This window comes from Abramis brama, assembly GCF_963993115.1.
Source record: "Abramis brama genome assembly, chromosome: 17".
Lineage (NCBI taxonomy): Eukaryota > Metazoa > Chordata > Actinopteri > Cypriniformes > Leuciscidae > Abramis > Abramis brama.
Window position 1 is genome coordinate 16014082 of NC_139979.1, and position 13760 is coordinate 16027841.

The window sequence follows — 13760 nt, forward strand, 5'->3', positions numbered from 1 at the left end:
TTCGCCAGGAAAAAACGCGCTTTCTCAGAAGCACTAACGTTATGGCCGTATCAATTTCCAGTCCTTTTTCTTAGACGATAGAAAAACCATAGATCGAGGAGAGAACCACTATAAATCTGGACATGAACAGTGCATCTTAGATTCTGGTTTACTTGCCGGTATTGTAAGGGCCAGCATGAGGGACAAGGTTAATCGAGTCTCGGTAAGTAAAACTAGGGAGAGATAGAGGAGTTATAATAGTGTTCTATGTATTTAAGATAACTATACAAATAATCTCTGAACAAGCATAACACAGTTAAATTCCAAACATTTAATATAATAGTTGTATATAATTATATATGTTGAATTTAAAGAGAATTGTCCAATAGCAAATGCTAAAATGCTAACTCACTTCCGCGTTTTGGCCTACAAAGTGACGTCATAACTTCGGCACTCTATACGTGATAAATAATAAATGGTGTAATGTTTTGTCAATATACATTGTTGAATATAAAGAAAAGTACTTGAACAACATTTTATGAACAAAAATTAAATAAATATTATTACAAATATATGATTTTTTTTCAGTCATTTATTTTTTAATATATTAAATAATAAAAGGTGAGTAAAAATAAATGTAAATGTATTTATTTATTTATGTATGTAACATGAAACTGACATATAGCTTATAACCTATAACCTACAGCGCGAAATAACAAAACGAAAATGTAATAATTTCGCTATAAAGTAAATTGTTTATTTTAGTCTGTTAAATCACTCCATACGTTGTCTATATCATATCTATATCAAGCTTGCTATTGTTTTGACACATCAATGGTTCTCGCCAGGGGATCATCATATTTGTCCTAAGCATTAAAAGTTTTAAAAAACCCTGGGCCCGTATTCATAAAGATTCTAAGAATCCTCTAAGAAAACTCTTAATTTAGCTTAAAAACTTTTACGTAGGAGTCTTAGCTTAAAAGCGATTCGGGACCGATCTGAGAGCAACTCTGAGTAAGGAAAAGACAAAAACTTTCATCTTAGTGAGGAGGCGGGGTTGACCCCGTTGCTATGTATGACACAATCTTTTGAAGACTGTGATTGGTTGGTTGTCCAAGAAGGAAGAAAAAAGTGATTTTAACTATAGGGTCAATTCTAAGCCTTCACTTTGAAATTACATGCATAATTTTTCCTATTTGACCGTTCTCTCTCACACACACACACACACACACACACACACACATTATATATAAATCCTTTTTTTTTTTTTTACCATGCTGTTAATTTCCTATAAGGTATTTGATTGGCTTAGAATGATAAAACATTTTCCACTCTTTCCAATTACACTGATTGCTGGCGTGTCTATTTAAGTGGTGGTTTGAATGTTGGTTTTAATGTATCAAACATGGAATTTTCCCAGTTGCCAAATATCGTAATGTAGTGATTACTTTCATTTCTGGCGCTATGGCATTTCTGTGCTGTGTCGGAGATGTTAGCGTGTCTCTAATAAGAACAGTCTCAAACATGATTCCTGCACGATTTAATCTATAGCGTCTTATTAACTCACTGTTATTCATTGTCTGCAACACATTTCTTCTCCCTCTTCGTCTTTCTGCCATTTTCTCCTCAGCTAAAGAAACTCTTAAGCCTCTTAAAAGTCCTCGTCAGTGCTCCTAACAATTTTGACCTTAAGACCTCTTTTAAGTGTTAAGATGCTTTCTGAATTACTTTTTTCTTTACTCGGATTTTTTCTTTAATTTTAAGAGTAAACGCCCACATTTCTAAGAATTTTCTTAGAATTTTGTCACTAGGAGCTAACTTACTCTTTGCATTAAGATTCTTTATGAATACGGGCCCTGATATGTAAGATTGCAATGCAATACTATCAAAAGACCAGCAGAGAACCGGTTCAGCATGCTCACGGTTATAAGGCTTTGTGTTGTTGACAACCATCTGGAAGCGCGCACACACACATCCCCAGTTAACAAACACTAAGCACACAGCTGCACGATTCAAGACGCGTCCTGGGCATCAGGAAAAATTTAGGCACACGGTTGATGTTGGAGCAGTTATTTCTTGGATTTTTAGCCAGAAGTTAAACCAAAGAGGAAGCGCACATTCTTCTTAATAACATCTGGATAGGTTTGGTAAATAAAGCCATCCTGTGAGCAGAGCTCAAGGCCTTTGACTCCAGCAGCTCTCACACATCATCATCATCCGCGGTGGTCTCGCGCTTTAAACCGCCGCTGGGCTCAGCAACAACACCACCACTATATCCGCAGCGATACTGCTGGGGCGTCGCGTTGCGTCGCTCAGCGCGTCTATTTATTTATCTACCTGACACAGGATGTAAGTTACGAATACATCAATGCTTTAGAAACATGGAGACCAAGACTCGGGAATTGGTGAGTAAATGAGCGGAGGACGGTTTGCTTTTCCCAGAGAGCTAGCGGGATAGACATGGCTAACGTTAGTCGGTTAAGTTAGCTTGTTCAGCTAAAGCGCTGGCTCAGTTGTCGGTTTTAACAGTCTCTTTGATTGATACGAGTCAGTAAATGCTTAACTGACAATGGACGGATGTACATTGCTATATACATTTTTGTTTCACAGGGGACAGTCGGTTAAATGTCATGACAGAACAGCTAACGTTAACGTTAAGTAAACCGTTAGCCCAGCATTGCTCTTACAATGATACCTGTGTCAGCTAAACCACTAGACAATACATACTAGTTTAAAAGCACAAATTAGAAAAAAAGATTGGTAAATTAATCAAATTCCAAATGCACTCCTTCTTAGATTTTATGTTGGTTCATTTTCTGTGTGTATGTCACATAGTTTCGTGTTGAAAGTGCTTTTTTTACTCATAAGGTTTGTGCTACTTTTGCAGCAAATATGGGTGATTCTGGTCTATTGCATAGTTTTTCCAAAGACAGCTTAGGGTTTTTGCAAGCATTCCTTTTGCATCAGATGTTGTCTTTTTGATTAGATAAGAATGCTTTGATTATCCAGGACAAGACAAAAACATAAAACGACCATATTTAATAAAAATAATAATAATAATAAAATATATATATATATATATATATATATATATATATAATGCAAATAAGTATTAAGGATAGTATCTCATATAAGGATTAACCTTCTAAAGCCTAATATTTTTCTATTTTTAAAAAAAATGGAAACTTTGACAAAAAAAAGAAAAAAAAGTTTACTTTCATGTTTTGTATCATGTTTGATACATCAGGCTTTTTTGGCTAATATGCTATTGTTAGAATATTACAATCATTCCATTAATTACTTAATTAATTAATTGTAGGGCCAAAACATGGTTAATGCAAAGCAATAAAATGATTGAGAGATGTACATATAAACAAACATATTCTTATGTTTACTTTAAAAAAAAAAAAAATCTAAAGATTTCACAGAAAAAAAGTGTACACATGTAGCTGTTTTACTTGATTTGTGCAGTGTCTGGTCTGTTCTGTGTTGTCATTTATGTTGTATATGGTGTTAAATGTTGTTGATGGTATTTGATATAGCGTTCAGCACCTTGGTCAACAATTGTTGTTTTTAATGGTGCTATATAAATAAAGTTGACATTGACATGTACTAGAACTTGAAGGTGGACATTTGTAGAATTATAATAAAAGACCTTTTACTTTCTAAAAAAAGTATGAAATATCAGTCAGAGGGCAGAAGGCATGTAGATGATTTTCAGCAGAGGTTTTTCTGCAAGTGTTGATTGAGTTGATAATTTAGAGGTCTAATATACAGTAGGCTATTTGGGGATGCCATATTATAGAGTTAATTTGACTGTTGTGTTTTTTGTGGATAATTCATATATATAATTTGATGTTTTTTCTCTATAGGTCTCCATACTGTGAGCAAGTCCAACTTCCCACCCTCCAGCAGTTTCTCCATCTTTTTCTCACTTTGCCCTTTGCGGCTGGAGGAGAGGATGATTTCCCACACCCCGACTCTCCTGCTGCCTGTCTTGGTGGTTCTGATCCCTGTTATCTGGGCAGGAGACTGTAAGGGCCAAAGACAGGTTCTCCGGGGTGTCCCAGGATATGTCACAGATGGGCCGGGAAACTACTCTGTGAATGGGAACTGCGAGTGGCTCATCAAGGGTTGGTGTCAAAAACTACAAAACAAAGGGCTGATGAATGAAAGAAGCTTTATTAGCATAATAGTAGAAATGAAAGGGATGATCGTTTTCAGTTTTTTTTTGTAACTTGTATAAAATGAGAATCCATCCAATCTTTTTTCTAAATACATCTTATTGATCTTATTGTGAACGATTTGTCCATGCATCTGTTTATTTTTTTTAATTTTCATAATTTGGTCAATCCTGATATTCTGTTCTCTTCAAACTACAGACCTCTCTGTGGTGACGTATGACAGACTTCTCCAAATAATTAGTCAGTCTAAAGTCTAAAGTCTTCCCCTTTCTGCAAGCTTGCATTCAGATCTGCCTCCATCCAATCAACAACCGATAGATAAAACCAAGTCTTCTACATTGTTTTTCTTTTTTGATGATCTGTTTCACTTGGATGTATGTCACAATTTGGAAGAAAAGATCTGTCTCTACTTTTGTTTTATTGCAACTTACTCTCTCAATTGTTATAGTTGTATGTTTGTTCTATTTGTAATTGAAACTCTTCCTGAACTACTTCTTCAGCTCCCAGCAGAAACCATCGCATTGTGCTTAACTTCACGTTTATGGAGACGGAGTGCACCTATGACTATCTGTTTGTCTACGATGGAGATTCCTACCAGAGCCCCCTACTGGCAAGTTTAAGTGGCACCACCCTACCACAACCAATTGAAGCCAAGTCTGGTAAGGTAAGCCCAAAAGTATCAGTTTACATCCTCTTTTCAACTCTAGTCTGAGTCTGTGTGCTTTCCTTTTCAAGGAATCAAAATGCACTCCCTTTTTTTTTGCTTAACGCTTTTTATTCTGCTTTGAGAAGTTCCATCTTAGGTATTTCCATTTGTGTCAGCGTGTGTCCGTTTTATAAGACCATGAGTCATAAGAAACTATGCCAGAGTTTGACTGCTAGACTGGTTTCTTGCTCACTTTCTGCCTCTCTTTGTGCATAGTCATTATAATTTGTTCATCTTTTTGTTGTGTTCTTTACAAGATGCTGCTCCACCTCTTCAGTGATGCCAACTACAACCTGCTGGGCTTCAATGCCACCTACACGTTTTCGGTTTGCCCTGGGGACTGCGGTGGTCATGGGCGCTGTGACTTAGCTACTGCCCGCTGTCAGTGCCATCAGGGGTGGGGAGGAGTAGACTGCAGTACCCCTCTCTGCTCCCAGGTCTGCACACAACATGACCATGGTCGCTGTGATAAGGTAAGCAAAAGGGAACCTCTTAATCATACATAAATTAAGTAAAAAAGTATTTTAAGTATTGTTCTCCAGGTAACCCATCCTTAATAGCATGAGTCTGCAGAATATATCCTTTAGCTCTCATGTTATTAAAGCAGCAAACACTGAAATATCAACTGAATTATTTGACTAAAGAGTTAATGAATCCCTCTCTTGATTACAGAGGGGTGAGCATTGTATCTGCAACCCTGGCTTTGTGGGACAGAACTGTCAGCTGGGTCTCCGTGACAACAGTGGGGCAGGACAGTGGTGGGAGGTGAGCTCAGGTGACATTCAAGCAGCCCCTCGCACCGCCTCTGCTGGAGTTTACCTGGCTTCCGCTGGAGCCATGTACATGTTCGGAGGTAAGACGGAGTGAGAAAGTTATTCAGCCTTTCCCATCGCTGACTTATCATTAATCACTTCTCATAATCTGGGATGTGGGTTCATTTAAAAAATGTTTTTGAATCATTTGATTCAGGGGTTTTTCAAACTTTTTGCCAAGGTTTCTTGCAAAGGAAGAAACCTTGTTATTCCTACAAAATAAAGGCAGCCATGTATCTTCAAGTATAAAAACTTTATATGTATGAGAAACATATTAGGCCTGATATATTAAATTATTATTTAACAGTATTTTACATGATCAGTCTACTAAAGCAATATTTACTTTGTTAATTTTTTTACATAGACATTAAAATGTTATATACAAACTATATACAGACTATCTTCCAGTAGAATGAATTGATCACAATTGTAGAAAATCAAAATGGAACAACAATATTATAAAATTCGGTGAAAATTCGGTTTATTTATTTAATATCTTATTTGTGGACATTAACTTGAACATGAACTCTCAATTTGAAAACCCTTGCTTTAAAGTACAGCTGTGATTTATTTAAATTCTTTCTTTATTTCAGGGTTTGATCTGAATAGAGCACTGGGGGACCTTCTTGTTTACAACTTTTTGACCAATAATTGGGAACAGATGTCACATTCATATAGTCCAGTAAGAAACTTCTTCTCTTAAGAATTTTCTTATCTTATGTATTTCTAATAATATATTTTCATTTTAATGATCCCATAAATAATATCACCTCTGTATCAGGCTCCTCGACATTCCCACATAGCAGTAGAATGGCAAGGCAACATGGTCATCTATGGTGGTGAGCTTTCCAACCACTCATTGGCTAGTGATGTATGGGTGTACCGCGCACAGCAAGATGAATGGCAGCAGCTAGGCCAATCAAACTCTTCAGGGGCACCCAGGCTGGCAAATCACGCTGCAGCGATAGTAGACAACTATCTCTATATTTTTGGGGGTGAGTAAACCATATTACTATTCTTAAATGGAGGATTCTAAAAAAAGACCAACATGAGCATTAATGTGATTTTGTTGAAAACACATGCAAAAAATACATGCTTCATCTCTTTTTTCCTTTCCTGCCATCTGTCCCCACAAATGTCTGTCTGTGTATCCTCGCTTCTTCTTTTTTATATATATTTATATTTTTTGTTAGGAGAAGGTTTGTACCTAGGACTTAGGAGAAATTGTACCTATCCTTAAGAATAATTGATCGACCTGTGTTTTCAGGGAGGACAGAGGAGGACATGTTCTCCTCATCACTGTACCGGTTCCGGTTGTGGGATGGAGTGTGGGAGGCAGTTCAGCCTACGGGCGGAAAACCACCTGCTACCGCAGGACACAGCATGGTTTATCATGCCCATTCCAAAACTCTGCTGGTGTACGGGGGGCACAGACCTACCACTGCTAGGTATGACAACACCAGCTTACCACTGTATCACACACTTTTGTGTTTGTAGTATAAGCTGATTATATAGCAGACACACACACACACACACACACACACATATACATATATATATAATATATATATGTATGTGTGTGTGTGTGTCTGCTATATAATCAGCCTGTACTACAAACACAAAAGTGTGCGATGGTCACACCAGATACTGACTGGTTTCCTCCTGGACAATGCTGTTCAAATCACATTGAGAGGCCCTAAAGCATACACAAAAGTTTGGCTGGAAATGTGTGTAGTTCATAAGTTCATAAAAGTCTGTAAAAACAGGAGTTCTCTATTAAATGTTATTTTATATCGCTATTCAGAAAACAAAATGGGGGAATATCGCATGAGTAAATGAAAATTGTTTAAACTAGTACTTGAAATCTGACAATGTGCATTGTTTCGTTGCTTTTGTTTCATGCTTAAAGTTACAGTCTACTCCTGTCTCAACCAGGTTCAGTGTGCGTGTGAACTCAACTGATTCTTTCCATGTTGAGAAACGATTTTGGACTTCCTTCCGCTCACGTTTTCCTGCCAGTGGCCCAAGGGAGAGAGCATTCCACACCGCCACCGTCATCGGCAACTACATGGTAGTGTACGGTAAGTAGAGAAGAGTTGTAGAGCTACATCCAGCCTTATTGTTTCTGTGGTTTCAATGAGTGGGAATCAAATTAATTAAGGGAGATCTGTTTCTGTTTTTATCTCAGGAGGGAATGTGCATATTCACTACATGGAAGAGAAGTGCTACGATGAGGAGATCTTTTTTTATCATCTTGGTTGCCATCAGTGGGTGTCTGTTGGCGAAAGCCTCAGTCAGCGTAAGTGTATTTTTAATGGTCAGGGAGAGAGTCTGTTTGATACGTTTTTTAGAGAGGAGATGAAGTATGATGATGCATGTGATTGATGATCCATGCCTCCCTGAGGACTCTTTGCAAAAAATAACAGGAGAGCCTGTAAGGACTCGTGTGCAAGATGCTTTAGTATGACTGGGGGCTTGTTATGACCTACTCTTGAGAGGTCATTTGTTGTGTAAATGCCCTTGTGTCTGATGCAGATTTACTGGCCTTCAGCTTTTAAACAAAATGGATTCATAAGAAATAAAACTGCCCTCAGATAAAACAGTGTTTTCTATTTATTTATTTTTTGTTGTAACTTAACCAGAGAAAGCTCACATAGGTTTGGTACCCTTCCTAGTGCCTGTCAGAATTTTTGCAATTGTAATTTTGCAAATTTTTATTCCAAAATGATGCTTCAGTTCAGCCCTCTAGGATATTGGGATTCTTGTAACTCTGTAATTGTACTACATCATTTTATTGTTTCCTTACTTTAGTTATTTTCAATAGGCAATTTATAGAAGAATGTACATCTATTAAAAGGAATGCTCCAAGTTAAAGGGATAGTTCACCCAAAAATGAAAATTCTGTGATCATTTACTCACCCTCAAGTTGTTCCAGTTGTTGTACTGTTTTTCCTCCTTCTGCTAAACACAAAAGAAGATATTTTTAAGAATGTGGTATACTAGGGAAGTCAATGGCTGCTGTCAACTGTTTGGTTACCCACATTCTTCAAAATATATTCTTTTGTGTTCAGCAGAAGAGAGCAAATCGTACAGGTTTGGAACAACTTGAGGGTGAGTAAATGATAACAGAATATTCATTTTTATTGCTCAATTAGCAGTTGATATCACAAAAAACAACTTTGTCAAAATGCTCTTCTTTAAAAAAAGTTTTTTTGAGAACTTATATTATTTTTTCTGTGACATGCTAACACTGTTTCCTCTTTGCTCCTATAGGAGGTGCATCAGTGAGAGGCCGATATTCCCATGTTGCTGCTGTCATGGAGGGACGCGTGCTGCTAGTTGCTGGCGGTTACAGTGGGGTTGCTCGTGGTGACCTCTTGGCATATAAAGTACCGCTGTTTGTAAGCAGTGACCCAGGAGACAGGGTAAAGACTTTAGATTACACTTTTCCTAGGGTTTGTTTTTCTGTAAGTGTTTGTGTACACGCATTACCATTCAAAAGTTTGAGGTCGGTAAGATTTTTAAAATGTTTTTAAAAGAATCTCTTAGATTTATTTATTTAGATAAAAAATACAGTAAAACAGTAATATTTTGAACTGTTATTACAATTGAAAATGTTTTTTTTGTTTTGTTATTTTAAAATGTAATTTATTCCTGTGATGGAAAATCTGAATTTTCAGCTGCCATTACTCCAATCTTCAGTGTCACATGATCCTTCAGAATTTTTTTTTATATGCTGATTTGGTACTCAAGTAACATTTATTACTATTACTCAATGTTGAAAACATTTGTGCTGCTTAATATTTTTGTGGAAACTGTTAATTTTTTTCTTTGATCAGTAGAAAGTTCCAAAGAATAGGATTACATTTATTTGTAGCTAAAATCTTTTGTAACATTATAAATGTCTTTACTGTCACTTTTGATCAATTTAATGGGTCCTTTTTGAATAAATGTGTGAATTTGAGTACATGTGTGTTTGTGTTGTTGTGTAACAGGACACAGTATGCGCCGAAGCTCCAGATGAAAGCTTGTGCCTAAAGAATCCAGAGTGCAGTTGGTGTGAGGGTCGTTGTCGGGAATACCAGCCCACCAACCCGGTAATACTTCTCTAGGTTTTTTCATTTGCATTCAGCTCATCACATGAGCTTTTGATCACTCATGCCTTTCTAATGCCAACAATCATTTGCACTTGTGTGTCTCACTGCTTCATCTGATTTATGTGTGCGTTTTACACAGTGTGGCAGCACCGGATGTCTGGGCCTAGCTCGTTTCTTGTCGGACTGCCAGTCATGTCTGGTGTTCAGTGGGGTGCCAAACTCTCTACCACAAGTCTCTGGGGAATTTGGCTGGTGTGTGCAAAATGAGTCCTGCTTGCCTGTTTCAGGTAAAGAGAGAGGAGAGAGCAGACCATAACATGACTTAAAACATTGTAGATATGCGACCACACACTGCTCAGTAAATCTTTATTTCTGGACACTTTTTACAGTCTGTGAAATAATGTGTTACTGAGTGCCATGTGTTTGTAGATCAGTTTTAGTTGTGCTGTGTTAACATACTGTGCCTTTCACTGGTTTTTAAGCTCATGTACACAATATACGTTAATGTCAAGTGACCTGTGTGTGTATGTAATCCTTTGGCATATCATGTGTATATATTTTGTACACTTTGACCCCTGGCAGAGCGCAGTGCATGCCGCGTGGACCAGATCTCTGGGGCGTACGGCTGGTGGGGGGAGCGCACGCGTTTCCTCACCTCCCTCCCCTTCTGTCGCACCGAGAACTATGTCCCGGGACTGCACCTGCTCACCTTCCAGCATCCACGCAATCAATCACAGCCTGACAAGGTATGACAGGTTCAATCCTGAGCTCTCATGACCCTAGCTCTGCACCCATATATGGTTCTCACCTCTGTTTTTTCTGTTTATGCACTCTTCTTGTGCTATCACTTTTTTATTATTTTATCTCTGTATTTTCTTCTTCCAAGTTTTTTCTTAAATTGATGTTATTCTTCCTCTGAGCACCCTCCACCTCTGCTCTTCTCTCTCTCACACTCATGTGTGCTTCTTTGTAGGTATCTATCCTGCGCAGTACCTCCATCATCCTCAATCCCTCTACAGAGATGGATGTAACTCTGCAGTTTCGGGGATTTATTCATCCCTTATGGAGCGCCCCTCCTCCTGCAGCTCCACCTCAGGAAACTGTTGCCATGTGGGCTCGAATTCAGAAGCTCCACTTCACTGCTCAAATGGCTGCCGGACCCAACTCTCTTCAACTGGTATGGAATATCACAAAATCAGGTTTCCTCTTTTAGACAAGAAAGTTGTGTCATGGGTTACAGCCTCTTGAGGCTTTTAAACCTCTCTTTCGTGCAGACGGATGTGCTGGGACGGTGGTCCGCTCAGGAGGAGAAGGAGATCCGTATGCTATCACGGCCGGATGGTTCCCGTCTGTTCCAGAATCTTACACGAGGAAACTGGTACCTGATCCAGGCGGAGGGCTACCTAAATAACTCTGCGTCGGGACAGACTAGTGAGATGGCTCTTACCTGGAACCGCACAGCTTTACCTGGAGGCAGTGTAAGTGCATATTACCTAACAGAGCAGCTTAAAATAAGTCTCATATTATATCAGACTTGCAAAATATGCTAGATTTAACTTTTTAACATTTTAATTTTTAGCGCTGCAACTATTGCAATACCAGTTACATTTCATTATTCTTGATAAATGAAGTGTTTGCAGAAACATTTTCCACCGTTTGAAAAACGCAGAACTGTAGTAATCTTTATTTTTATTCAGTTTTATTCATGTTTATTCAAAAATTGTATATTTATATATAATTGTTCATATAAAAATATTGTTTCTTATACATGTTGCATATAGGATTTCAGATTTCAATCCAGATAAGTTTATTATGATTTGATCTCTTTTTGAGTTTATTATCCCCTTTGATTTGATAAATATTATTATATAATGAATGTTGTTTTTGATCAAAGTGATTATGACCTGTCTTAATTATTTGTATTATATTTTTACATATATATATCAGTGGGGATTTATTTAAGACTGCAAGGGAAGCTCGGCTTCCCCTATAATGTCAAAAAATGAATGGTCAAATATGTAGTATTGTGTTAACATTTTATTGACTAAAAATGCGTTGGAACACGTTAATCTCGAAGACAAGTTCGTTCAGAATCAGCTACATATAGCAGGTCGGCTGACTCGATTTCCTTCTCATACATTCCCGTAGTAGCGTCACAGTGGATTTCCCTGTTGAAGCCTAGCATCCATTGACTTCAATGGGGCTCCTTTGAACTGTTTTTTTCAGTGCTTCGAAACTAGACGGTCATTGGATAAATGCTGCGATTATGTCCCACGTCTCTGGGGTGAATGGAGGAGTGGGATGGTCTGGACTCCGGGCTTCTGCGTGATGTTTGGAGGGTCTGTCAAAAGACTGCATCTCCTTTTGATTGACAGCGATTTTGTACTATAAAAAGTAGCTGACGCTGAAGCTATTCGAGCTCAGTCCCATCGCGGATTTTGCAAGTGCAGTCGAAAGACAAACTGCTGCAACCTATTTCTTGATATTTGCTTGACGAAATTGCTAGCCAATTTTCATCATACATTTCACACAATTCCCACATTTCCTCCGTCGAGTTTAATATCTTTTTTTTAGATCGTTTGTTCACCATTCATTCATACAGTAGGCTAGGCTAGCATCGTGGGGTGAATTTACGTATAAATAAATGGACAATTTTTATGATGTAGGCCAAAAATGAGCTTCCCCTCTTTGAAAGACCAGCAGCCGCCACTGATTTACTATATAGTAAACTTTTAAAATATGCTTTAATATTGATGTAGTATCATATAATGCGGTTCATTGCACTTTTACATCCTGTCCTTAATTTCCAACATTTTCCAGGAGATCTCTTTCCTGTTCCTCGAACCCTTCCGTTCCAATTCGTGTTCAGAGTACCGCTCATGCTTGGCCTGCCTGTCTGATCAGTCTTGTGGCTGGTGTCCCACCATGAACCTGTGTTTTCTGCGCTCTGACATCAGTCAGCAGCCTTGCATTGACCCCCAGGGAGAGGAGCGCCACCTACTGCTCAACCCTCAGCATTGCACACTATGTGAGGAGTATAGAGACTGTGCCTCCTGCACTCAGGTACTGCATCTACATCAACGTGTCTGAGAGACTGCTACGAGTGTTTTGATCCAGAGCAGCATGCAGTCTGTTTACCAACTTTAGTTTTCTGTTAGACTGCAGCAGAGTTCAGTCTCATGTTTGAATGTTTGTAGGACCCCTACTGTGAGTGGCAGATCAACTCCAGCAAGAAGGGAGATTATCTGTGCAGTCGCCGTGGGAGATTAGAGGGGTCTATCCGGGAACCAGGAGGGTGTCCTAAAGTTTGCAACCAGTAAGTTTGAAGTGATAAACTTGTCTATGAATTATTTGTTTGGTGAATTTAATATCTGATGAGACTGAAGGACCTCAAAAAGATATCGACCTAGGTTCTCTTTTCATATTCCATCCTCTCTCTCTATCTCTGTCTTTCTCTCTCTTTTACAGGAGGTTGACGTGTGGAGAATGTTTGTCTAACTCCAGTCAGTGTGCATGGTGTGAATCTGCTCAGACCTGTTTCTACTTTGCTGCGTACCTCACAAAGTTCCCATATGGAGAGTGCAGGGACTGGTATGACAGGTAGGATTTTGCAGCTTCTGCTGGGACTTTATTATAATAATAATAATAATAATAATAATAATAATAATAATAAATAAATATAAACAATGTGATTTATATCAATAACTATTAATGTAATAATAATATTTAATAATATTATTAGTATTATAACTCTTAAAATGTAGAAATGTAAAAATCTCTTAAAATAAGATTAATTAATTTGAATTTTGATTGAATGATTTATTATTATACTGTAAAATAAAATATATTCAATAATAAATATATTTTTGTTGTTAATATTAATGATGATGATAATAATAACAATAACGAGAAAAATAATATAAATTACAGTACAGTAGTAGTAATAGTTCTCTCATAATTTCTCCCTCTTCAGAAATTAAAT

The 13760-nt window shown here is 37.8% G+C and overlaps 1 protein-coding gene across 1 annotated transcript in view; it reads left to right on the forward strand.

Moving 5' to 3' along the window:
- Positions 1 to 1938: 1938 nt before the first annotated feature.
- megf8 (multiple EGF-like-domains 8) overlaps positions 1939 to 13760 on the forward strand; it is a 30443-nt gene continuing 18621 nt past the window's right edge. Inside the window, exons 1-19 of the mRNA XM_084088800.1 lie at positions 1939 to 2384; positions 3852 to 4112; positions 4664 to 4827; positions 5127 to 5342; positions 5542 to 5722; positions 6275 to 6363; positions 6463 to 6676; positions 6949 to 7129; positions 7617 to 7762; positions 7870 to 7980; positions 8955 to 9106; positions 9677 to 9778; positions 9918 to 10065; positions 10361 to 10524; positions 10752 to 10955; positions 11053 to 11256; positions 12599 to 12841; positions 12976 to 13094; positions 13247 to 13378. Of these exons, the coding sequence (XP_083944926.1) occupies positions 3941 to 4112; positions 4664 to 4827; positions 5127 to 5342; positions 5542 to 5722; positions 6275 to 6363; positions 6463 to 6676; positions 6949 to 7129; positions 7617 to 7762; positions 7870 to 7980; positions 8955 to 9106; positions 9677 to 9778; positions 9918 to 10065; positions 10361 to 10524; positions 10752 to 10955; positions 11053 to 11256; positions 12599 to 12841; positions 12976 to 13094; positions 13247 to 13378 (2942 nt within the window). The 5' untranslated portion in view covers positions 1939 to 2384; positions 3852 to 3940. The remainder of the gene's footprint in view (positions 2385 to 3851; positions 4113 to 4663; positions 4828 to 5126; positions 5343 to 5541; positions 5723 to 6274; positions 6364 to 6462; positions 6677 to 6948; positions 7130 to 7616; positions 7763 to 7869; positions 7981 to 8954; positions 9107 to 9676; positions 9779 to 9917; positions 10066 to 10360; positions 10525 to 10751; positions 10956 to 11052; positions 11257 to 12598; positions 12842 to 12975; positions 13095 to 13246; positions 13379 to 13760) is intronic.